This window comes from Tympanuchus pallidicinctus, unplaced genomic scaffold (genome assembly GCF_026119805.1).
Source record: "Tympanuchus pallidicinctus isolate F22 unplaced genomic scaffold, pur_lepc_1.0 scaffold1, whole genome shotgun sequence".
NCBI lineage: Eukaryota > Metazoa > Chordata > Aves > Galliformes > Phasianidae > Tympanuchus > Tympanuchus pallidicinctus.
Genome location: NW_026294618.1, coordinates 108474079 through 108499340, shown reverse-complemented (window position 1 = coordinate 108499340; position 25262 = coordinate 108474079). Strand labels below are relative to the sequence as shown.

At 36.8% G+C, this 25262-nt stretch overlaps 1 protein-coding gene across 4 annotated transcripts; it reads right to left on the bottom strand.

The window, feature by feature from the left end:
* Positions 1 to 357: 357 nt before the first annotated feature.
* SANBR (SANT and BTB domain regulator of CSR) lies at positions 358 to 23492 on the bottom strand. 4 transcript variants are annotated; one of them, XM_052699434.1, is made up of 22 exons: positions 23290 to 23491; positions 19321 to 19486; positions 18264 to 18450; positions 14303 to 14396; positions 13105 to 13343; positions 12231 to 12289; positions 11325 to 11485; positions 10353 to 10439; positions 10146 to 10256; positions 8285 to 8408; positions 7690 to 7842; positions 7117 to 7262; positions 6678 to 6777; positions 5615 to 5647; positions 4101 to 4200; positions 3084 to 3175; positions 2957 to 2985; positions 2786 to 2859; positions 1634 to 1722; positions 1154 to 1245; positions 985 to 1039; positions 358 to 610 (listed from the first exon to the last, which is right to left on the bottom strand). In XM_052699434.1, exons 2-22 carry the CDS (start codon positions 19468 to 19470, stop codon positions 449 to 451), a joined length of 2337 nt encoding a protein of 778 aa, XP_052555394.1. In that variant the 5' UTR covers positions 19471 to 19486; positions 23290 to 23491; the 3' UTR covers positions 358 to 448. The 4 variants fall into 4 exon arrangements, with proteins under 4 accessions (XP_052555394.1, XP_052555410.1, XP_052555402.1 ...); XM_052699450.1 differs by lacking the exon at positions 985 to 1039 and having other exon boundaries at positions 23290 to 23490; XM_052699442.1 differs by lacking the exons at positions 5615 to 5647; positions 6678 to 6777 and having other exon boundaries at positions 3084 to 3167; positions 4077 to 4200; positions 23290 to 23492.
* Positions 23493 to 25262: the final 1770 nt, after the last annotated feature.

The following is a 25262-nucleotide window of genomic DNA, read 5'->3' as shown; positions in this document are numbered from 1 at the left end:
TGTGAGTTTTGTAGACGTATGGAAGGAAGCCTCAGAACTGCATTAAAACTCCGCATTAACTAGTCTAATTCACAGCTATTGTACTGTCACTGACTTCAAATGCAAATCCCTAGAGGACAGGCCTAAAATGTCCTATCAAATACAACATAACATATACATACATTCCACATGACTTATGTTAACATTGCTGAATGCATTCAGAATTCAGTAGTCTTGCTTTTTCATTTCCAGTATCTCTCATACTGGAAGGCATATTTATGTCTTCCCCTATAGAAAGTTAGTTGAATAAGTTAACTGTGCAGGTTTATAAAATATTTTCTATGCATCTCAAAACAACAGCCCAAAAAGCAACTAAACTTAAATTTAAGAAATAGTGTATTTACAATTAAAATAAGTACAGACCTTATTGGACTTATGTTCATTTATCATACACAATAATGTACAAGGCTTAAAGACATAAGTGATTGCTTATCAAGTCAAGGCTTTTGGAGATGCATATTCTCCATATATCAAGAGTGCCATACAATTTCAGGAAGTAGTAATGTATTCTGGCTACAATTTTTTCATGAGTCTTTATGTTGGACGACCTTGACCAAAACGGGATTTTGACCTGGATTAAGAGCACAGAAAAAACATATGCAGGTTATCATATCTAGAATGCTTTACTTATTACAGAGTCAGCTCTCTGGTTTAGTACCTGTTAGAAACTACTTTCAGGCTAAAGTGTAATCTGAGAAAAAAAGAAAGGAAATCTCACAACTGTATTGAGAAAGCTGCATTTCTGTCAATGTACCTGCAGCCATAAACTGTACATTCATACAAAGGTATGCAATGAATACAACAATTCAAAGAATTGTTATGTCAAATAACTTCTTATGAAATCATTAATTCTGCAGTAGTAGTCACATGCATGCTTTGAACATCCACAAGGTATTTGAAGCACCCAGTGTATTCTTAAAAGTTTGTCAGTATCTAGAGACTCACCTGCTGGCCACATAATTTTACAAAGGAAGCTTTCACATCATATATATTTAGCCTGCTAGAAGAGATATTGATGCAAGAAAGTGTACGAAATGAAGCATACTTAAATTAAAACAGTGTCCACTCCCAGCCCTCCCAGAAATTCATATCCTGCTTTTTCATTTTGCCTTACCTGGCATTCTTCTCAGTGCTGATTTGTCGTGCATTGACCTGTGCTGAGGCCTTTATTTGAGCTTCAAGTCTCGAATAAATACCTCCTGCATACTGAAATGCAAAAAAAAAAAAAACAAAATAAAACCCCAAAAAACACAAGTTGTGACATTATTCCAATCTAATTGGTGTCCTTTCATGAAAATAATTAATATTCAGGAGAACCTATAGCATACTTTCTTTTCATTAGCACAACCCAGTACTGAAACATTTTTAAACCATCCTATTTTCCATGTTTAATTTTTAAAGGCAGTGAACTTCAATAATTGTTATTTAACTCCTTTACAAAAAAAATAAAAAAATAAAAAGCATGCTCAGAAGGAAATGAAGATTAAACTCAATTCTTTGTAAGTAATTGAAAGCATCCTGTTTTCACTTGTGTTACACATTTGTTACAAAGGCCTGCTTCAATTCGATAATCACTACGTTATGACAGTCTTACTTCTTTGCTGTCTCTTGACTTGATTCGACCAAAGTCTCCCAGTCTGAGTTTTATCAAGTGTCCTGTAATCTCAGACATTCTCCTCTGGTCTGCCAGAAAAAAATAGCATTTTAGAACAGAGGTTTTTCATACTACCGAGTACAAAGAGATTGATGCACAAAACACACTTTAGTTGCATCCTATTTGCAAGAAGTAATTTTTTGTTTCTCAGCTCATATAGAAGTCTTGAACAACAATGTATTCTGATGAATAATCTGGCTTCACAGCATTCTGAACAGAGAGCAGAATCAGCCTGAGGAATTACACTGAGATAAAAAAAATATACGGAAACAGTTTTGAGGAAAAGACTTTCAAAATAGTAAAAACAGATAGAAATCTTAAAGATATAAAAAGCTGTATGAATTAATATAATTCTGAATATTACAATTCTGAAGACAGGGAAGAAGATAAAAGTAAATGCACGTATCACTTTTTATACATCCAGGCGATAAATAACACAAGGATGCAAGAAAAAAATCTTTGCTTACTTGTATAATCATCAGAGGACAGAATTAGAATCTCTGCAGGTTATGTGCAGACTTTCCAAATACAGAATGTAAATGATGCTAACACAATTTGAATGGAATATTTTTTTCTGTAAACTTGGAATTCCTTCCAAATATTTTCTTAGTCTGAGGGTCCAAAGATGCCCATTTCTATTTCAGCCTGTACGCAAGACTATAATGTAGTTTACAATAGGTTTTCTTTCCATCTTCCTGACACAGGTTTTTGAGTCCTGTAGAATAGATGAGATTGCTAATAAATGCCAATCAAATTCTGAACTAATATTTTCAGGAGCTCCCAGCTATGTATATATCTATCTACACAGATATTTTATTTATTTATTGTTATTTTTTTGAAGAATCTGAAATTGCTGTATGGCTTGGATAAAGCTGATTTCTAACAAGTAGCTGAAATCTGTTTTCCTACATATGAGCACTACAATTTAGCTTGAGTATCTTAGATAAAATGAAGTTTTTTCTTTATTGTTGTTTTCATTGTTTACAATGTTGTGAATTGTTGTGTTTTTAAAAAAAATAGCCATTTTAAATGTGAAATAATGATTTTCTTTGTATAGCATTAACATAACAGCTAGATCATGCAAGAACAGACCGTCTTCTCTTTGAGCATCTTGGTTGAATCTCAGTGACCTGGAGGCATCCCATTTGTTCTGCTGCACACTTACACTGATTAAAAAAGAAAGATACATGCAGTGTTGTCAGTAACCATTTGCGAGAAAGGATATACTACCACCTGTTATCAAGGACTTTGAAAATTACTTACGTGAACGGAGATGCATCCCGGGAACCTGGCTATAAAACAAATAAAAATATATTAAGTAAGACATGATCTTAAAACATAAAAAAAAACATTCTCACAGCACAGGCTGTGTTCACAGCTCTGGTTTTACCTTGTCAGATGGCTTCTCCTTTTTCTGAATACTAGGTGAAGAAGCCCCTTTCTTTGGGTGTTTATAGAACTTCTTTAGTTTCTCCTTTCTCCCTGCAAATTGAAGAAATATCTACTGACTGACACAATCACAGATACTCTGAATTTTACAACTACATAGCTACAAAAGGATTTTCCTCCCCTATTCCTTTACAGTAAAAATTAAATGAACAATTTGTTTTTAATTTGTTAGTATTGCAGGCAGGTTAAAACACATGCGTTACTCTTTTCCAGTAGAAGCATACATTAACTCTAATACACATTTAAAATATAAGATGATGACACAACCACACTTTCAATTTTAGATTGTAAATTTAAAATCAAGAGCACATACAACCTACATCTCTGACCACATTGCTTGCATCAACAATCTGAAGGATATCAGATCAAGTAAGTTTAAAGTCAGGCTGCAAAAAAGTTGGCACTTAAAAAAAAACTAAATTTGCATTAAGATAAAAAAAGAATCCCTTCAAAGTATCAAAAACCAAAGTGCTCGAGTTCAAATGTTACTAGTATGTACAGGAGAGGTGGCCTTTTGCTTTGCACATTCCTAAACTTTCCAGTATAACAAGAAAAGAAACACAAAAATAATTTTAGAATATACAGCTAATTTTCAGTGCAGACAAAATTCCAGCCACGTCTATCAATCATGTAGTCACTACATTTTTTTCTTCCAAAATTTACCTAGGAAAAAAACGTCAAGTCCTTTGACAATCTGTCCTACAAAATAAGCCCTGAATCAACTTTGAGGACGTCCTGGATGAGAACAGTTGCCACTTTGCTTTTGCCAATGTTTTTGCATGACCCTAAGCAACTGGGTATTAATTTGTAGCTACACAAAGAAAACTTTGGAAATAAAACGGAAATTAAAGAAGTATTTCCTAACATCTAAAGCTTTCTTACAGAAGAAATCTACTACCTTGAGTCTTTATCTTTAAATTCCGTGGAGGACAACTACAATATCTTTGTATTGTTGTACCTGGTTTCCTGCATACTTCTTCTTCATCCCCCACTTCATCCTCAGTGACTTCAGAACCAGTGGTATACTCCTCTTCTTCAGATAACAATGACTGCTGTTTCTAATTGACAGAAGCAGAACGCCACATGTTATGTGAGGCTTGATTCCTATTTAGTAGTTCACTAAATCTGTCCCAAATGAGTTGCCTTCAAATCTTGCTTCACATCTTAGTGAGGTAACTCACTAATGTGTGTGAGAAGCTAAGTCTGAAAACCTAACTTTCTTAACTGTTCTCAAATGTTAAGAAAGTAATTTCAAATCTTTGTGTTTTGGCAAAGCCTGTATTTAGATTTCTTCCAGACAATAAAACATCATAGCAGGTTGCCCAGAGAGGCTCCATCTTCAGAGAAACCAAAGATTTGTCTGGATATAAGTGTTAAACTTTGAAGTTGAATTTAACTTTAAGAGTGGGAGGAAATATCTGAGATGACTACCAGAGATCCCTTCCAGCCCGTATTATTGTATGAATCCACATTTATCATTCATCATATTGCAATTTTAGCATTAATTAACATATTAAGAAAAATAAGAAAGTTCAAGTTTCAATAGCAGAACTTTGAGCTAGCCATGTAAATCATAGAAGAAACTACAGGGTTTACTGAAGGAGGGCTCTCCCAAGATTTGCTCTATATTGCTAACTGTGTGATACTGCTGTCTCAGCAGTAATCAAGTAACACAGAGCACACATCTATTTATTTACTATTTCTTAAAACATCTCCGCACATCATAACAAATCACTGACTCCAATACTGCAAGAGATGGCACCACAATGGCAAGAGATACTAGTATCAGTACAGTATAAGAAATATATTAAGGAATGTGATGTTCACATTGTTTGGAAATAAACACACATTTTTAAGTGATCACGATTGCCTAGTAAATGCATGAGAAACAACAAGGGCTGACATGACCTGCAAATTCAAAAAGATTATTGCAGGACAATGGGAACATGAGACTGCAGAACAGATCATCAAGAGTGACAGAAGTAAACTGCTATTTCTCAAGCATTTGCGTATCAAAATAGACACGACTCACTACGACCAGTGCTATACGGCTGGAAGAGCAACTACACACCTTCTGTATTTGGCTAGTCATTCAACTCTGATAGAAGATTTTTTGTAACAAAGCAGCATCAAGCTGAAGCATCTCTGACAAGCCATGAGAGAGACAGGCAATCAAAAATTCGTTTTTAAGATCTGCATTACTGTCAGCCTAGTGAACTACGAGGAACACGTGTGCTTTGCTGGTCTGCTGTTTGTTGTCATTTGTAAAAGTATTTTAAAGGACATTTTTATTTCTATTCAGACCAAATTAGCACTTCACACACACTTCATAGCTCCTCGTAAGAAAATTTTGCTACAATGCAACCTCCACAATGTAAAAGCAGATGAACTTCTGTCTAAATTACTCAGAAAACAAGACAAAAAAAAGATCAAGGTTAACTAGAGCAAACATGAACAAAATGTTTTACTGACCAGTTGTAAAGTCCAGTTCTTCAGAGAAAGAAACTAGTGAATAAGAGGAAGAAACGGAGAGACATAAAAATTAACAGCAATTATTAGAAGAGAAAAAAGTAAGTGGAATCCTAAAAACAGGAGTGGAATGCTAACATACAACAATCTACACTGTAACTCCTAGAAGACCTACTCGCATTTTTTACTTACTTTTACTTTTGATTTTCATGAAATGATAAATTAGGCAAACAGGCTGTGAACAACTAATTAATTAAATGCAGTCAATTTAGAGTCACATTTCCATTTGCTAAACTTTGCATTAAAAATATTTACAGGTCATTGTAACAAAAAGAAATAGTCTAGAGCTGAAAGGACAGTCCTGCGTCACAATGGTGTGGAGTTAAGATTTAATAGCTTCCTGCATTTGTTGCTGGAAAGTTAGTGACACCATATAAAGGTTTCACACTCAGCATCATGCTACAATAAAGACTGCTGAGTTACCAGAAGTTCTACAATGAGTGCAGATCTTCAAAACCTTATCTTGGCATGAAAGGCCTCTTCAACTCAAGAGATATACAATCTACTTAAACTTGGCTTAGAAAACATCTCTATTGATCTGACATCAGCATGACAACAAATGGAATTATATTTCTGGAAGGTAAGATTCACATTTTTGAAACAAACAAACAAAAATCTCAGATTACTGCTAGTTTATGAGTTTATAAAAGCCACGTGGACATACTCAGATACCTCTGTAATAAACGAAGGTGTCAAATATTTAAATAACGTCTACCATGTGAGGTATATGACTGGTTCCTCAAATACAATCAGATTATAAAAGGGCTGTTACATAGGATAATTACTTCTGCTGTACAGAAATATTTCTGGTAACGCAGGTAAAGGTTTTGCCTTTTTGCCAAATAGGCATTTTATATGTCCACAAGCCAATGCCACTCTGCAATGCTCAGTACTGCATCTCTTCCTCCTGCAACGTACTTAAAGTTGTCCAATGAATCCTTCAAAGTACTCTTGTAGGATTCTTCATTATCAGTAAAAAGGGGAAATAATATCAGCAGTCACTCACAGCATTGATTTCTCCAGTTTTGGGGCCCCACGGTGTATTTGGTTCTACGAGCACATCACATTCAATGCCTTTTTCATCACAGAGCCCAATACCAGAGTCACTTAGGGAAAGATGTGGGACAAAAATAACATTTTTTTTTTCCATTTCACAATTTGGAATCAATCTGTTTTTACTCATTATGTACCAAAAGAAAAAAACCTCCAAGTAAGCCACGTAACATTTTGATAACAATCCATTAAAATGCAAATAAGTAGAGGAATGAATGGTGAAGGAGAGTGAATGTAAAAAGCAACAGTATTTATTCTTCCTTTTCCAAATAAAGTCACCTTTACCAAGCACCGTGTCACTCATTTAAAAAGACATAAACTTACTCAAGTGTACCATGAACACGTTAAGCTTTCAAGACGAAGTTATTTCAGTAACAGTACAACACCCTTACCTATTCTCATCCTTAGTAAAAGGAACAACAATAACATCTCTGTGATGGAGCAGATCATTCAATATTTTAGTGGTCTGAGATGGCAAAGAATCCCCATCTTCATTTCCAGAAGGTAAACTAGTCACGTGATCTCTCACCTTACAGCCCTGCCATATACATACAACATAAAAATGAATAAATGGGAATATTTGGGAATTACAGTAACAAAAATTAAGCTTTCTAGAAACATCTTATCTTCAAACTCAGAAGTTTTCTCATGGTGTAAACCACACAGATGATCTTTTGATTCTATAGATGATACCAGTTGTGTTCTTGCTGAAGTTAAGAGAAAATTATAGAAGAGATTCTGAGAAGCACTGTACTCTTTAGATAGGGCTAACAATATTTAGAGAACAGTTTCACTACCAATTTTAGCATTAAACATTGTCAAACTGTACGGAGACAGAAGAGATGGTACCCCTTGCTTGCACTGATGACTTGTACTACGCACGCTGTTATTGCACTGGAAAATAAAAATGTCTTTCAGACATTACTCTCTTATGTTCTTTAAGAAGTGAGCCAGTACTGACGTACCTTTGGGAGGGTAGTAGGATCAAATCGAAGTACTTTTTGGTTGCAACATGGATATACTCCTGTCCCAGTTGACCCCAGAGCACTTGCTACACCTGGATAAAGAACTGGCTGTGGATGGTACTGGCAGTGGGAGAATTCAGTACACAGGAAAGACTGCACAAGAGTAAGAAGAGACATAACGAGAGGTGAGATGACCTCAGAAGTCAGTTTGGACCTAAATTCTTTGTAGTGCAAACTTTATTGTCATGCACCCAGAAATGCAAAAACTCTATTACCATAGAATGTCTCAGTAGAACCTGAGAAATCAGAGGATATACATTCTAATTTAGTGTCATTTTGCCTTTAGTGGCTAGACCAAAAAGGAAAGAGCTAATGATGGGAAAAAGTAGTATTCTGAAGTAATGAATCAGGACCTATAATTCCCATAAAGTAACCACATCTCCCAGCAATAAAACAAATATCACTGATTGCTATCTGGTGACAAAATTAGTAAAAGAGAAGGAAGCAATAACAGTTTTAATCTCTGACGCAGCCTCAAAGCTCACCCACAACAAACAAGTTACCAACAAACAAGTGAAAATGGAAAGGTACTCACCTGGTTACATCTTGAGCAGGTCAACCAATTGACAGTCCCCCAGAGACGCCAATAAACATCCTGCCAAGATTTCAGTTCTTCGTGAAGGCCAATTAGGTATTCATGGACTTCCCAGGCTTTATCTCTGAAAAAGTACAGTGTCAGGTTGCACGCAGATAATAAAACTGTTTTGATTCAGCCACCAGCAAGGTGAGGTAAAAAAGGTGCAGAACAAAACGCCTACTAGTGAAAATTCTACATAAGAGTTTGGAACAGGAAGGACACACTGTGGGACAATTGTTACATTCAGATTATTACAAAAATGCCTGTGTTCTTTCACAACCTCCTAAGGTTACTAATAACAAGGAATTACAGCTTGTTTCATCTCAAGTGCTACATACAGCAAATCTGTATGCTAAGAGAAATATTGAGCCTTTTAGAAATCAAGAAAACCATAAAACAGAAGAAACTAAATATAGAGAGGAGAATAAGTCAAAACATGCACGTGCAAACAAGCCCAAGGATATTGCAGTTCTCTGCCTTTAAATAATGTTGTGCACTAGAAATGTAGTACTTCCATTCTATTTTAAGACATAGAATACACTTGCATACACAATGTGAGAGGAATCAGTTAAGAATTAAAGTTTGAAAATAGGAGATTTAAAAAAAAAAAAATGCAGCTGAGACTTCCAGAATTAAAAAATAGTATGTATTATAGACATTGCTCCTTCCCAGTAATACAATGACAAATATAATTTATAATTTAAAAAGAAAAAACAACCAGCACTGGTATGTTATTTTCAGAAAGATCAGATATTGTTTTCGCACAGTTTTAAGTCCTGGCCAGAAACTTTTTTTGTTATATATACACTCATCTAACCAAGACTAAGCAAGCAGTACTTCCAGCTGGATGTTATCTCTAGGTACCACTAGAGGACCCATTTTTAAAACCTTAAAGATGGGATTCTATTATATGTTAGGCTTGAGTTTATCAGTAGTGAGCTTTACTCATCTAAGGGTCAGTAGATTAATTTCTAATAGAAAATAAGTTGCATGTACCACAAGGCAAATAATTAGAATCTAAATAATCCTCTGAGTAACTTTTAAAATCTGTACTGTACCTGTGTGCTAGGAATTGCAGAGTGACTACATAGGATCAACTTAAGCAAAGTACTACAATTTTAACAGTCTAATTACCAAAGATCCTAATATGTGCCAGGGCATAAAGGTCACAAATTTGGTACTATTTAGACTGTTAGGTGGAACTTGAAATTGCTTATGGGAGATAAAACTAAATGAATATGTTATGTAGAGAGCTGACAGTGAAACATTTTGGTTGTTCAGAAACAAATAGATAGGTTGAGAAAGATCTCCTGTTACTAATTTCCTACTATTTTACTTAAACAGCATATGTTGAGATGGAGGGAAGGAAAACTCTAGCTCATTATGCACTGATCTTCATTAAGAGACTCCAGCTGAAGGCTCAAACAGATGGAGTTAAATAATTGTGCCAAACAATCAAGGCACACTTAAAGAACAGGTCCTGGAAGCTCCTTTGATAAATGCTGTTTCAACAGGAAAACAATTGGCAACATTTATTTATGGTAGTCTTTTTGCAAGCTGAATATTTGATTGGACAGTAGAAAGCCAGTCTAGAATATAATCTTCAGCATTTCTTTGCTTTCACAGGCTGGACTAGATGATCTTAGAGGTTTTTTCCAACCTTAAATATTCTATCCAGCATTCCACAATTAGTCTGTTCTACATGCAACTTTGACTTTCTTTTGTAACACAAATATCTGATCCTAAACATACAGGATTTTGTATAATCACTCAAAATAACACATACATATATTGATAGTCTTTTTTTTTTTCCCACTACCTTATATGAACATAGACAATATTCCCATGTTGATCTATGTTGATTTTTCCTGGTACACACGGAATTCTTCTTTCAGTTTCTTTAGTTAACAGCTTCTTACATAAACAACATCTATATTTAAAAATAAAATAAAATATTGGCTTAAGAGCAGGACTTCAAATAGCAGGTACTGTTCTTGCAATTGAAACAACAAAAGTAAGACCACACCTGTATAAGGTAGCTGCATTTCCTCGAGAATCTGGATTTATGTAGTCTGGATCAAACAGTCTCTCAATCTTCTTGCAGAAAAGTTTACTATTAGTGACAGCAACACAGATTACTCATTAGAAAAAAAACCTGAAAATTCTTTTATGCAGGGAGACTTACATTCTGATGATTTGCAAAAGTCTTCATGTTTCTTTCAGAATCCAGCTTTTAATGTGGTTTTCCTTTAAAATAATCTGTTTAAATAACTGCCCTGGTCATCTCTTATTTTTATGAAGATATGAGGAAACAGATCCCTTATTTTTTTTCCTTTATTAAGTTTTCTTGTCTTTTTTTTTTTTTTTTGCCAATCTAAGCTACCAGCATCTACCCTGAACAGAAGATCTTTACTGTAAAACTACTGTTAACTTCAGTTCTGATAGATGTAAAGTTGAAAGTTGTTACTGATTAAAATAAGTTTTTACTTCCATTTTGCTTGTCTGTCACTCTGCTCTCCAATAATTGGCCCTTTTCTTGACAGTGACTAGGCCAGAGTCCTTAGCATATGCTTTCTGAAAAGATACTCCATCACAGCTCTTCAAGATTCCAGCCATCCTAAGTTATATTTTCCACAATAGAGATTGCAGGATGCTGAAACCAAATTACAGAATTGAGGACCATGCCATATGATAAAGGGCTCCTTACCCTAATCCTGGCTTCCATGTGAGAATTCATGAATAATTTATCCATTTCATACTCCTAGTGCAGCCTTTTCTTTTGCTTGTCTCCTACAAAAACTCTTTTCTTTTGCTCAGAATTTTTAATATTAAACTCTGAAGTCACTTCTTCATATTCTGTGTTAAAGATACACACACACACACACAGAGATATATACTCTCATATATCACTCCAACTTCACACTGTCATAGATATTCTGGAAAAATGATTCAAAAGTACTATGGCACTTCAGTAGTGTATTTCAGAGCAAAAAGTTACCTTTTAAATTTATCTCTCTTGTCCTTCAGCTCTTCCAGTTCATTGTGAGTAAAGAGATCAGCGATATGTGCAACAAGATTAGCATTGATACAATTCATGTTACAAGGCGTGGCTACAATGGCATTCATATTTTTGTGACAGTAATGAATACATTTTTCTACCTAGGAAAAACAGAAATGTTAAAAATAAGATATGGAATTCTAAACAAAGATATCTCAACAGAAGTGCACTAATTACTTCAGGTTCTTCTTTCTTTCTTTTTTTTTTTTTTTATAGCATCTAGTATTTTAAACAACTATTTCAGTTACACCTAAAAAACTGAAAGCAAGTCTCAGATTCACCTTAAAGAGACTATGAATTAACTTGAGTGAGTCAGTTTTTGCATTCTCCTCCTAAAGATTTCTACAGAAATCTCTACAGATGTTTCATTTTCAGTAACAACTTTCACTTGCTTGCAAAGGAGAACCATAGTATGCATTACATATAGTATTGCCTGGATCTCAATTTAAATAGCTAGACTTGCTATGTATTTAATTGTAGGTCACCTTAACGACAGATCCTGACAGAAGTATTAACAAACAAGCCAATAGACAAATTACACAGAACTGAAGCAGATTGTAAGTTGCAGAAGTGTCTTATTGTAAATCGGATTCTGATGTTGTTTCAATCAGCCATCAAAAGGGAAATCCAGGACTCCACTCCCACATTTGGAAAGTTTGCAGAAGTTATTTCTATGTTCTCACTGAGATTCTGCAAATATTAGATGTTTTAAATGAGAAAGGTGACAAAAATCTCAAAATGCTCTTACTGCATCTCTCATCATCTGTTTATACAACAGCAAGAGCACAGGTACTTGGATTTTACTTGCATCCTTAAGGCACAGAATCCTTCTTTCTTAATACTTACTAATGAATCCATCTTCAAAAACTCAGAAGAAATGAGAATTGATATGACATTTGCTGGTTCTAAAAGGCAACAAACAAAAAAGTTTCCTTTTTTTACATGAATTCTTTTGGTGATATCACATCCCTCCCTTGGCATAGCTAGAATTTATCTGTGAAGAGTTTTCTACCAATCAACCCATTATTACCTCTTCCAATTTGTAGAATGTTTCTCATCTTATGAAATAAATTTTTGTTTAACATTCAGGTGGCCAGAACACAACTATAACTGCAATTTACTAAGACTGCAAAAAGTGCATCACAAGGATACAGTGACTAAGCAATTAGATAGAAAGATTAACTTTCATCACTAGCCACCATATCCAGTTGAGATTTTGCTCTCTGTAACTGCATTTATTGCGACAATATTCCAGTTTTGTGCATAGTTCTTAAGAAATGTTAATGAAAAATGAAATAAAAACATGCCCAAAATTAATGCAGGAAAAGTTCTTCTACTGTTTTACCAGACTGCATTGAAATTTTAAAAAAATACTGCAGCTGTACAACTGGGAAGCAGAAGGGAAAGAAAACAAAACCTAAGCAAACAATCATCTCTGTTGTAAGACTCCCACTCTGTTTTTTTTTCAGAAGAGGTCTGAAGAGACTTGATTAAAACCATCAGATCCCACACGTCAGATCTTTTTCACCATTTCAGCCATCAGGATGTTTCCTCAAAAGTGTCAGCATTAAGGGCTGCTTTTGCAACATTTTTCTAATAACTGAAAAGTTCTACTTGTTAGAAACAAGAGACTGTGTCTGAACTGCAGCAAAAACATTATGGTCTGCACTAATGGAAGATAAATGATTCTGTAACAAATGCTCTACATATTTTATTTTACCTAAAGCAGGGATTTCATAAGGTTCACCATCTTTGGTGTTTCTTTTAACATATCTTATCAACCAGTCAAAGATGTGAACGTCACAGTGCACTGAAATGTCCACTTCTTCCCAGCGCTGGGCATCCACTGATAGGTATTCAGCAAAGTATTTCATTTCGGAAATCAAAAGATCTCGAGGACAAACAAAATCTTCTTTGAGGTTTTTTGCTTCATCACACACGTGTATCACCATATTTGGCCTCAAAAGGAAAGTAAGCCACAAAACAAATTAGGACAGTAAGACACGTAAGGACCAATTAGAAAGCTAAAACTCAAAAGACCTCACTTCCAAATCTGGATCACGCATTGCAATACTGATGTCACTGCTTTTATTAACAGATGGAATACAAATTGCAGTTATTAATTATTAATAGAAAGTACCGTCAGACACTAGGTGAAAAACAGAAACGTGTCCCCTGACATGTGATCCATTTAGCAGAGCCATTTAAAAGTTCAGGATCAGCAGAAAAAAATTTGAGCTCAGTTCCCCTAATTTGTCTCTAGTTTGTTATAGGATGCTACTTGAATTATATGAAGAGTTCATTTGTTCTCACTTCTTTATTTTAGTGAAAAAATACATAGATAAAACTAAAGCTGCTTTATTTTATATTAAAGTGACTATTAAGGTAAAAAAAAGCTAGAATCAGTCTACGCTGCCTCCAGAAAAAGATGGCCATGCTTATGCATGACTCAAACATGTTACTCTTAAACATCTCATACAGTAAGGAAAATGGCTATTTGAATGGATAGTAAAATTGTTCATTTGCATTTTTCAGTTACAGTTTTCTTCTCCATCTGTCCCATGAATAGGACAAACCCATGTTCACAGAACGTAACTATTTTTTGAATAAATGTCATTCAGCATCAATCTTTATTTACTGCTTTTTAAAAATCAGGTTGTTTCCTATTCTTACCACTGCAATGATCAATCATTTTCAGGCAAACACTGGGGACAAATTCATAAACAAGTTACCCCCCAGCATATAAGTTCTCAAGACAATCCCTAACGTTTCTGCTGCTAGAGAAAGCTTCAACATTTCTTATAGATCTTTCGAGGATGCTCCTAGTTATTTTCACTGTGATAGTAGAACAGAACTTTAGATAACTTTCTGTCAGCATTATAATCTTCCAAATAACAAATACACAAGGACCTTCTTACCCCTGGCTCTCATCAGTGCTTTCTTCACTCTTATGCACAGGACCTTTGTCAGATTCTGAAGAACAATTCCTTGTGGAGGCTGTGCTGGGCCTTCCTTAAGAGTAAGGAGAAAAAGGCTGCATTAGATAAAAAATGCCTGACCTGCTTTTCAATATCTTGGAAATCCAATGTAAGTACAGCTTCTGTTGCAGAGCAATGTTAAGTACAGAGCAATAGATCTGTGCTACCACAGGGGTTACTAGATAATCCAAATCCCTCCTCTGAGTACTGTGAAACAGAAATCTAGATCAGCAGCATTGCTGGGATGCCCAGACACTTGGCTGTGAACTCAGATCAATCCCGTCTCAACGCTTCTTATGCATGCTTATTTTTTTTTTAAAGCTCTGAAGAAAAGCTGCTTCCAAACAAAAGCATAGAAGTCTCTGTAAATGTGTTTTTGGTAAGTTTCACAAATACATAGATTAAAGCAACCAACAGGATAAAACAATGCTCATAAACAGCTGAGCATTAAATCTCTCTCTTCCTAGAACTCCATTATGCAGCTTATAGCTGAGTTCTATTTCAAATGTTTTCCTCACAAACACACTCAGGCAACATAACAGGTACAAAAAACTGAAGGCTAGCAGGTCTGGTCAATAATAATAAATAAATAAATAATAAATCAAGAGCTAAGATACCCCAGCTTCACACTTTGGATAACTTTTCCTACTGTGATAGCTTAGTTTGGACAGGACCTTAAAGATCATATGGTTCCAGAAGCACCTTCTCCCTCTCAAGTAATAGAGGAGGCCGAACTATTCTGAGGACTAAGATAGCTCTTCTTATCTCATGACTACATTACAACAGCAGAATGATAACAAATGATTTCGAAGCTCTATGCAGTTCAGAATGCAACAGTTATACCTTCTGGAAAATTAAGTATCACACCAAATGGAGAACAAAGCTTTCTCCAAAGATATAGCCCACCATCTTGGACAGCCAAGCCTCAGTAAGGCCATAATCAAAGAAAGGTAGTCAATAAAGTGGCAAATTTATAGGACAGACCCTAGGAGAACCTTGGAAAAGTCAGCCACAGCCTTCGGTGTAGCCATTCAACTGCAGGCATGTGACCCATGCTAGCAGAAATACTGCCAAGGTAGAAGTCAGTATTTTGAACACAAGGTAAGATGAATATTTTAAAAGGAAAGGTCTGTGGAAAAAATTACATGGAAGAGTTTTGTCCATAAATATTAAGAAATTATTTTGGACACAGTGAAGTTATCTAATGAAGAAAAGGAAATAATGCTGTCAAGAATATGCAATAGTCAGATTAACTAAATTTCACTATGTGTTTCTACTTTGTTTTTTCTTCCCAATCTTCTCTCAGAGCTTATAGATGGCTCAAAGTTTGAAAGCTACTAACTTAGGCAAGTCTGTCCCATATGTTTACTGCCATTCAGAAGGACTTGGCAGCAATCTGCCTTGTAATTAGCAAGTAGTAAACAATGTTTTATCACTCAAACAAGAACAAAAAACAATTCAAAATGAATTTGGTTTGATTAATTTACTTGCTATTACCCACATCTACAAGCAAATCGAAACAGGTCCAAGATTTTTGTCCATATAAATATGTATATGTGAATACACAAGGAAGTAATTAAATGAAAAAACAATTTGCAAATGGACTTTTCTCAATCCTTAATTCTGAAATATACGAGTATCCCACAAATATTAAAAAAGTGAATTCACTACAAACCTGTGAGAAAAAAATACCTTAATATTAAGAAGTTATATATAAACAAAAAATAATTTATTCCAGTCACAAAAAATGTGGTAGACAAAGCAATACAGAATCTCTCTCATGCTACTATTATCTTTCGATTAGGAAACTTTAGGGTACTTAACTACATTAATACTTAATAATAACTTAAACAGTTAAAAAGAAAATATGCACTAGATGTCTAAAGAGCTCTATGAGCAGAGTTAACTACCTATTGGGAAGCTAATAATCTTCTAAGCAGCCACCTGTAGGTGCAAGAATTTGTTCCAGGTATTGTGTTTAGCAAGCAAAAAGTTGAAAGCTGATAAAAGCAATCCTAGTCTATGTATTTTATTTATAGTTTTCATATGTCATCTCTATTAGCTATAATAAAAAATTTGTTCTCCAGCGAAGGTCAAACAGCTGCATTTCTTCAGCAAAAAAAAAAAAGTAACCAGAAACCAATGCTAAAAGACATTATAAGAGAGAGCGTTTTATTTGATACTTCACCAGTTTTTCAGCTTGCAACACAAAAATAGTTCACTCATTACTCCAGCAAAGCAAGTTTCTCCTGCAACACATTTGCCTAGTTCTACAACATGCTGAAAACATCTAAAACATCTCAGAACACACCGAAATCCAGAGAATAACTATCATATAGTTAATTACAGTAGAAATACTTAATGAGATATTTCAATAAGTGCACAACTATTATGAATGATATCCTCTTCTGTCAAAATATTACTGAGATACATAATTGACTAAGATACATTGTATGGCACTGCAAAACTATCCAGCATCAAAAAGTAATCAGACTATGTTCTTAACTCCTTCGTGTCCTTCTTGCCGTTAAGTACCATAGCAGGCACTAAAAAGGGCCTTTTGCTGGGAGAGTTTGACCTCAAGGGTCTTTGCAGCTTTTCTACACAAAGCTTTCAAGTTATTTTAATAACACAGCTTACTGTGATCACAAATGTTCGCAGAGTTAACAATGCACCACTGGGGATTCAAAACAAAATAAATCTTCCTTCTACCAAAAATCCTAAATAGAAAGGTTTAGCTAAAGGGTTTGATGGATGGACTGTTCAATGGATGAAGAACTGGCAGCAGTATTGAGTCCAGAGAGTAGTGGTCAATGGCTCAATATCTGGATGGAGATCAGTGATGAGCAGTGGGTCCCACAGGGGTCAGTGATGACCCATAATCTTTAATTTTTCCATCAATGACACTGACAATGGGGTCGAATGCACCCTCAGTCCAGAGAGCCAAAAATATCCTGGGCTGCATCAAAAGCAGCGTGGTGAGCAGGGTGATCCTGCCCCTCTGCTCTGTGCTGGTGAGGCCTCACCTGCAGTACTGAGTCTAGATGTGGAGTCCTCAGTACGAGAGAGACACAGACCTGTTGGACCATGTCCAGGAGGGCCACAAAAATGATCCAAGGGACAGAACAACTCTCCTACAAGGACAGGCTGACAGAGCTGGGGCTGTTCAGCCTGGAGAAGAAAGGCAGCAAGGTGACCTCTCAATATCTAAAGTGGACCCTACAGGAAAGAAGGGGACAGATTCTTCAGCAGAGTCTGTGGTGACAGAAATGGCTTCAAGATTAAAGAGGGAAGATTTAGGTTAGATATAAGGAAAAAGTCTTTTACAGTGAAGGTGGTAAGGCACTGGAACATTATTAAAAATACTGTGAGATAACATAATAATATAATATATATAATATGTATATATTGATAGATTAGTATATTATAGTAGTATTATATATATAGTATTATATATATATACACACATACACACACACACACATATATATATATAATAGAATAATAGAGATGGGGTTGATGTCCTGTCCCTAGAGACTTTCAAGGCAAGGATGGATCAGGGACTGGGTAACCTGATCTAGCTGTGCACGTCTCTGTTCACTGCGGGGCAGTTGGGCTACATAACCTTTAAAGGTCCCTTCCAACTCTAAGGATTCCATGATTCCATCTTTTATGTGCTCCCACAAAAAATACCTTTCAGAAAGGCAAGCTATTGAAAATATCCACTGCCTCAACGTAAACTAACTGAAAGAGACTTTGAGTACACACTATTAATTATGCTTAACTTTTCTCTTTCTAAGACAAAGACTACTCCTGGGTGGACCTACCACTCAAGACAGAAAAGCATGCGCACACTGACTATAACCCCAAGCCAATATATTTCAGAACAACTAAAACATACCAGTTATAGTAATGGAATCCTGCCCAATAGCAGTGTCCTGAAACTCTGTCTGTGTGTCGAGCAAGGAGGATTTGATGTACACAGCTAAAGTTTCCACAGGATTCTCACCAGCAGCCATCAAGGGATTATACTGGTTGTCAACGGGTGAACTTCCAGTGCTTTTTAGTTCATCAAACCTTTTTGCACACTGTCACAAGATAAAATGATAGGACAACGAAGCAGTAGCTTTTGGTACATTTTTAATAATTCTAAATTGAGGCAGATACTGTATTTTGTATTACCTTGTGCACATGAACAGTTTGGTCATACTCTAACAGAAAAAATATATATATGATGAAACCTGTTCCAATCTTTATTTTCATGAGGCATACAATTTTAAGCCTAATCTTCAAAAGGGAGATTAAGGGAGTGCTTAAATTCTCTTTTTGAAGCTAGTTGGGTTGGGTTTTTTTTGTGGGTTTTTTTTTTTTTTTTTCCATCTAAAGCATTGTGCATCAAAGCATTAATTAAAAGTAGCCATAATTTCTTCATAATTCCTATTATTTTACTTTATGATTTCCATCCAACCAAAGAATGAACAGTCCATATCTTCTAAGACCAAGCAAGAAAGACATCTGCACTCCTTCACAATAAGAACTCTTACTTAGAATTACAATGTCAATGAGAAATTCGTAACCAACAAGCTACAAGTTGGTAGGTACTGCCACCCTTTCGATGAAAATAATCTTAGCCAGGTACATTTAAACACATCATAAGTTTTCACTTGCTATTCCAATTTCAATTCCTACTTTCCAAAAATTTTTAGTTTTATTCTGTACCAGCCTTAGTGAAAGAAAATGCAGAATGTACTTCTTAAACTCAGTGTTCTGTACAAACAGATTTTTTCTTCAATCTACTGCTCAAAGTTTTCAGTTCTCCTGATTATAAATTAATTAAAAAAAAACAAAAAACCAAAAACCCACTCTCCCTTAAATTCAATTTTCCTCCCTCCCAAAGAAGCTATCTTCTTCATCATATACTGCTTGAAGTATACAGACTCCTTTATTAGTAAATTCACCTCTTTGGATGTATATCCAGGAACTAGCCTTGCCACGCTGTCCCAGTTGATAGGCTGAGAAACACCAAGTAGGGAACACAGGATCATATCCAAAACCATTTGATTGTTGTCATACGGAAAGTTATTGTTTTCTGAAAAACCACGACTCATCTTTCGCTGCTTATACCTAGAAGAGAAAATGCTATTATCACATCTCATTGCAACGATTGCTAAAGATTAACTTTCAGAAGGTAATGGGAAATGCAGAAGGTAATGCATGTTACTGTGGGAAACATCACAGTATTACAATCCTCATAGCAGTAACACTTGCCAGCGTTTCTGTCACAGTCTTATCTCTAGATCTGCATCCACCATAGGGAAACAGCAGGCCCCACAGGGCTTGAAAAAAGTTGAAAAAAGGGAGGAAAAGGGAATGAAAGGGAAACAATAACAGCAGTAATGATCTGAGGAGGAAAACAAACTTGGCTTACTAATTATAACAGCAAAAAAAAAAACCCAAAAACAAACAAACAAAAACAACAACCAAGTTAATCAGGATTTAAGCTAATAAATCAAATAAATGAGAGAGTTGCTGAAAAGCAAGGTTCTTAGTTTGATCTGCCAGGGAGCAAAGAGAGCTAGTCTGGTGACATCAAGTCACCAGAGCTGTAGTACATCTGAGATTCCCAGTGCACTACACGATGTGATGATGGGGAATACTGCTAACAGAAATCATAAAACCATGACAATTTCATATCCGCATACTCAAATTCTATGAGGGAAAGGAGAGAAAGCGTACAACACATCAAATCAGACTCAGTTACAGCATGTCACTCCTTTGAATTGCTTCAACACGAACAGAAAAATCCACTTGTATGTAAATTTACGAAGCTTTATTTAAAGGAAAAAAAAAAGGGGGGGGAGGGGGAGAGGATGGAAAAGGAAGCCACAAACAGTTGCTCCAAGAGACAGATGTTTCTAGAAGCAACAGTTTTTAGAAGTGCACTGTAAATACAGTCTAGAAGAAAGTCTACTCTTGAATGAGATGCTGTAGAGTTTCTCTTTCCCTAACTTATGAATGGAAGTGCAAGTCAGAACAAGACAGTAAGGAAAATACAGTGCAGTGTCAAGAGCTGCTGTTTCCAGGTCCAAGTTACTAACACATAGCAGAACCTGATCACCTCTTTGCTGAGCCAAGATAAAACTAAAGATTCCACAAAAGTATCCGTAACTGGAAAGAAAAAAAAAAAAAAAGAAAAAAAAAAAACAACCTAAAACCACTGTGTAAAAGATCACACAATAACAACCTAGTCAATCAAAAATATTATTAGGTTCCTTCTTTGGTCTCTTCCCTTCCTTGTATGCACACTAACTAGAGCATTAGTCCTACTGACTTGCTGCTGTTGCTCTGCCATTGTGCTCTAGCAAGCACACTATTTTATCCCAAGTGCTAGTCATACACTTTGGCTAGATGCTTCTACTCCTACAGTCGACTACACAGAAGATGCCCATCCACCAACCACTGGACATCACAGTCCTATGTATTAGCATGAAATCATTACGAATGGTGGTTAAAAAACAACATCTGCTCTAGCTAAAGAATGGTATGAATTATACGGACTTGTATTGTGTTGCATCTGCTCTCAAGATTGCATCTCTAACTTCGTCAAAACCTTGGAGCTATACAGCAGGTGTTGTATGAGCCAGAATGAAAAGAAACGCGTGTGAAATGCTTTGCTTCCCTCAGTTGCTAAATACTTGGAACAAAAGGACTCTATCAGAACTCTAAAATACGAATTTTTAATTCCCTCCCCTGAAGAAGGAACAGAAAATAAAGGATCCAGGGCCCAGATAGGTTCTCGAATCCAAAGGTGAGAATAATTTTCAGAGTACTACAGAAAAGTAAACCGAAGGCTGTGCAAGGAATTGGTATTTAACTGTTCAGGATATACTCCCGAACTACCTCCCCTTTCAGCAGCTTGGAAGGGAACTACCCAGAGTCTATTTTCAGAGGAATTCATGACACTGAGCTCTTCAGTGCCTCCTGCAGGGCCTCCTTTAGTCTCAGAAGAAACAGCCTAAACTACAGAGGGGCTCTTTTAAGTTTACTTGCACTTACATGCACTTTCTCTGCTTTTCTCCAAACTTTCTATGTCAGCCTCCTCTTGCTCTGCTTTTTGTTTTATAAATCTGATTCCCATCTAATAGAGGTCAACTCAGGCATCCAGCTAAGGGGCAATTGCTAAAATTTCAGAACACAACTAAGCGTCCCTCATCCTGAACACTTGAGTTTTGAATTGTCCTAAAGCATTCACAACACCCAGTTATTGGGATTATTAGTGTTGAGGAACCTTATTCCTCCAGTTTCAAGTTAAACAATACATCAAACATCAGAACAAGCATAAGCACTGAATACTTCTAAAATGCAGACCTAGTAATTGGAAAACAAAACAAACAAAAAACAACAACAACAAAAATTATTTAAATGCATTTTACATTTAAGAAAAGGGAACACAGTAGAAGTTCAAAGCACTTGCTTTAGTATACTCTGAGAAAACTGCTGGCATTAACCAACACTTCCATAATTAACTAGCACCCAGCCAGAGAGCTTAGTAAGCACCCGTATTTGGAGATTGCTTTAGACTTTTTCTGAAGTACCTTATGCAGATCACATAAATATCAGAATCTAAAAGTCAGTTGAATTTTAATGTATGAAGCAAGGATCATAGAGTATTTCAGGGAAAATACATCTGGACCACAGCAGTCTTAACTAACTCCCTGTTACCAAAGGAATAATATAGGCATTTCTTTTGCATAGCTTTCTATCCATATAGCTAAAAGACAAGACAAATACATTAAAAAGCACTAATTTTTTTCTGACTGTAGAATCCATTCCAGAAGGTGTTTTTTGTTATTGCTATTACTAGAAACAAAATTTGCAGATAATTATAAGCCTTCATTCTCTCAAAAGGGCAGCGAAATGAAACAATCAGAAATTTGAAGAAATGAGAGCATGCTAAAATAATGCTTAAGTTCCCCATGTTCATGATATCTAAACAAAGCAAAAACACCACAAACTACAGCACCAGGTTGAAGGCCTTCCTTTTAGAAAGATAAGTCAAACAGATGAAAGTCACAGCAGCTTGGCAATTCCATCTAAATGAAATCTACTGCAAAGCATTTCAAACAGCTGAAGAATAAAGGCATACAAGCTCCAAATTCCAACTAATATAGATGCTGCTATGAAGTACAGGTAGATCAGTCCCCACATTTGAGTCCTTAAGCCCTTATCACGATGGCAGTATTAGATGATGCCACTACGGTAATTTGGAAACTTCTCTCCAGCAGTGTACAGACACACAAAAATCAATCAGAGTTAAGCCACTGAATATCTGCAATATCTGGTGTACGGAATTCAAGGCATGGACAGGTCTGCACCAGAGGTAAACTTCTGTGATTATAGGACACAGGACACAAAGCCCATTTCTTACACTGATTTCTGTGCATATTGCACCTGGTTTGCAAATCCATGGAAATGAATCAGTGATGGAGAACCAAGAACCCTCTGGTCTCGAGATACAGAATAAACTTGAGTAAAGGTACTAATAATACCAATATTGCATATACCACCTCTTCTTTCAACAGGATCATATGGGATAACCAAAAAAAGAAAAGCAGTTATTTTACCATAGTGAGAGTTTATCATTTAAACGAACAAACACAGTAACTTTAAGCACTTTGCTGGTAACAAAATCACGTACACATCACTATGCAGCGATAAGAATCACTCAGAAACATCATGAAACTCTCAAACCTAATCGCACCCCAAATAACGTTTTACCCACTCATTCCATACAGAATAACAGCAGCAGCGAGGAGCTCTGCGATAAAACCAAGGCATCTTTCCATGGATAACAACAAGGGTTCCGTTGGGGGCAGCCCGCCCGCTGACGGACCCGGCCCTCTCCGGCCGCGGCGGGCCACGGTTACCTGGGGGGCTCCCAGGCCGGCGCCAAGCAGCAGGGCAGTGGGCGCAAAGGCGGAGAGCGGGCGGACGGATCCGCTTCCTGAGGAGCCGAGAGGGGCAGCAGCACCAGCAGCCCGAGGCGCGATCAGCCGCAGAGCCGAGCCGTACGACGGCCACTTCAGACGCCGGCACCGCCCAGCGCCACCTTCTCAGAGCGAGGAGGCGGGGTGCGTCATGAGGGGGCAGCTCACAGCCAACCGGTGCCTGGCGGGTGATGAAACTCCGCTCCCCTCCGCCGGTGACGACCAATAGCGCGCCCGGGAGGAGCGCGGCCGGAGCTCTTCCCGCGATGTGTCGCGGCGGAGGAACGCCCTTCCCAGCGGCCCCACCTTGTCGCAGTGCAGCGGCAGCGCCCTCTCCAACCCCGTGTCCAGTCGCCTGGCTACGCGCTCCCCAGGCCTTCTCGTCATCAACGCTGTCCCGCTTCCGCCCCGCCGCGCCGCCACGGGCTCAGCAGGGGCGGAACGGAGCAACGGAGCAACGAAGCGGAAGGCGAGAGCTTCCAGGGGAGGAAGCTTTGTAGCGAGTACACGGCGCGGAAAACAGCAGAAGCAGCGTCAGGAGGCAAGCGGAAGGAGCGCACGTTATCGCTTGTGGACACAGCGACAACCCCACTGCCACAAGTGTTGGCAAAGCCCAGCGCGCGGCCACACCTGCGCCTACGGAAATGGCTTAATGTCACCTCTGTTGTGGAAAATGAAGCGTTCCTCTACTGTCACCAACAAGAATTTCTAAGCAATGTTGTGCATTTCTTTGCAATGTTGATAGTGCATTCTGGAAATTGGTGTGGTTGTTTCTTGTTGGTGTGTTGATACCTCCTCTGGAAATTTTCACTAAACAGATTTATAAGAAACAATTTGCTCCGTATTTACCCAACTAGGACGTTTCAACAAAATGACCAAATATGCCAACACAATCTTACTAGCTCAGATGTTCCACAGAAGACACAGTATTTGAACCTGTGCAAAAGGAGCAGAAAATTTTAGAAACTTACACTAGACAAGGAATATTTTTAATTTATTCTTCAGAAACCTGAGCAAAGCATTGAACATGTGCACATTCGCATCCTGCCAGCACCCAGAGAACCAGCCAAAACTGGAAACTGTCATTAGCTCATAGTATTCAAGCATAAAATGGCTGGCATACTAAACTGGGTATCAATGACACTAAAGAAAGAATAAACTAAAATGTTATATATGCAAATGTCATAGGTCTGTTACAGCCTTCTATGCCTATATGGTACAGGTATATAAACAATTTCAAAGAATAACATAACATAGAATGTAGAAGTCTTAGGATCTAAGAATCAACCGCTTTCCCAATCTTCCACCCACTCCTGTTGGAGCCACACCCGCTCCTTCCAGTCTGCTCACTTTGCTAAAGTTGGGCAAGTCTTGGGAGCATGGTTGACAGGCTGCTCTTTTTCAATCAGCATTCATTTAGATGATTTTTTTCTCTGGAGGTTGACATACAGCCAGATATGCAATGTCTGGGGACTGTGTGGGATTGTACGATTCAGGCCTTTTCCTGACATTAGTTTGTACATGTAAAAAACAAAATTTAAATCTTGAAACAAACATGCACTTTACTTAATTTTAACACCCTTCTGCACCTAAATAACTTAGTTCATTGCTTTATCTTTCTTTTCCCATTAATCATAAGATTGAAAGAATCAAAACCTCTGCCAACATTTAGCTGGTAGTTATGAGAACAAGTGATCGGTAGACAAAAGTTGAACTGTTGTACAGACAAATTATTAATAACCTATTTTTCTACTAACTGTTTTAAAATAGTATGTCTTACAATGTGAAAAATTGAATTTATCTTAGAATTAGTAGTTTGAAAGATTCTAACAAACACCAAAGCACTATCTACCAAACTTCCTGTGAGCAAGTAAATAGAAGTCAACTTGAAATAGTTGAAATAGTCAACGCGA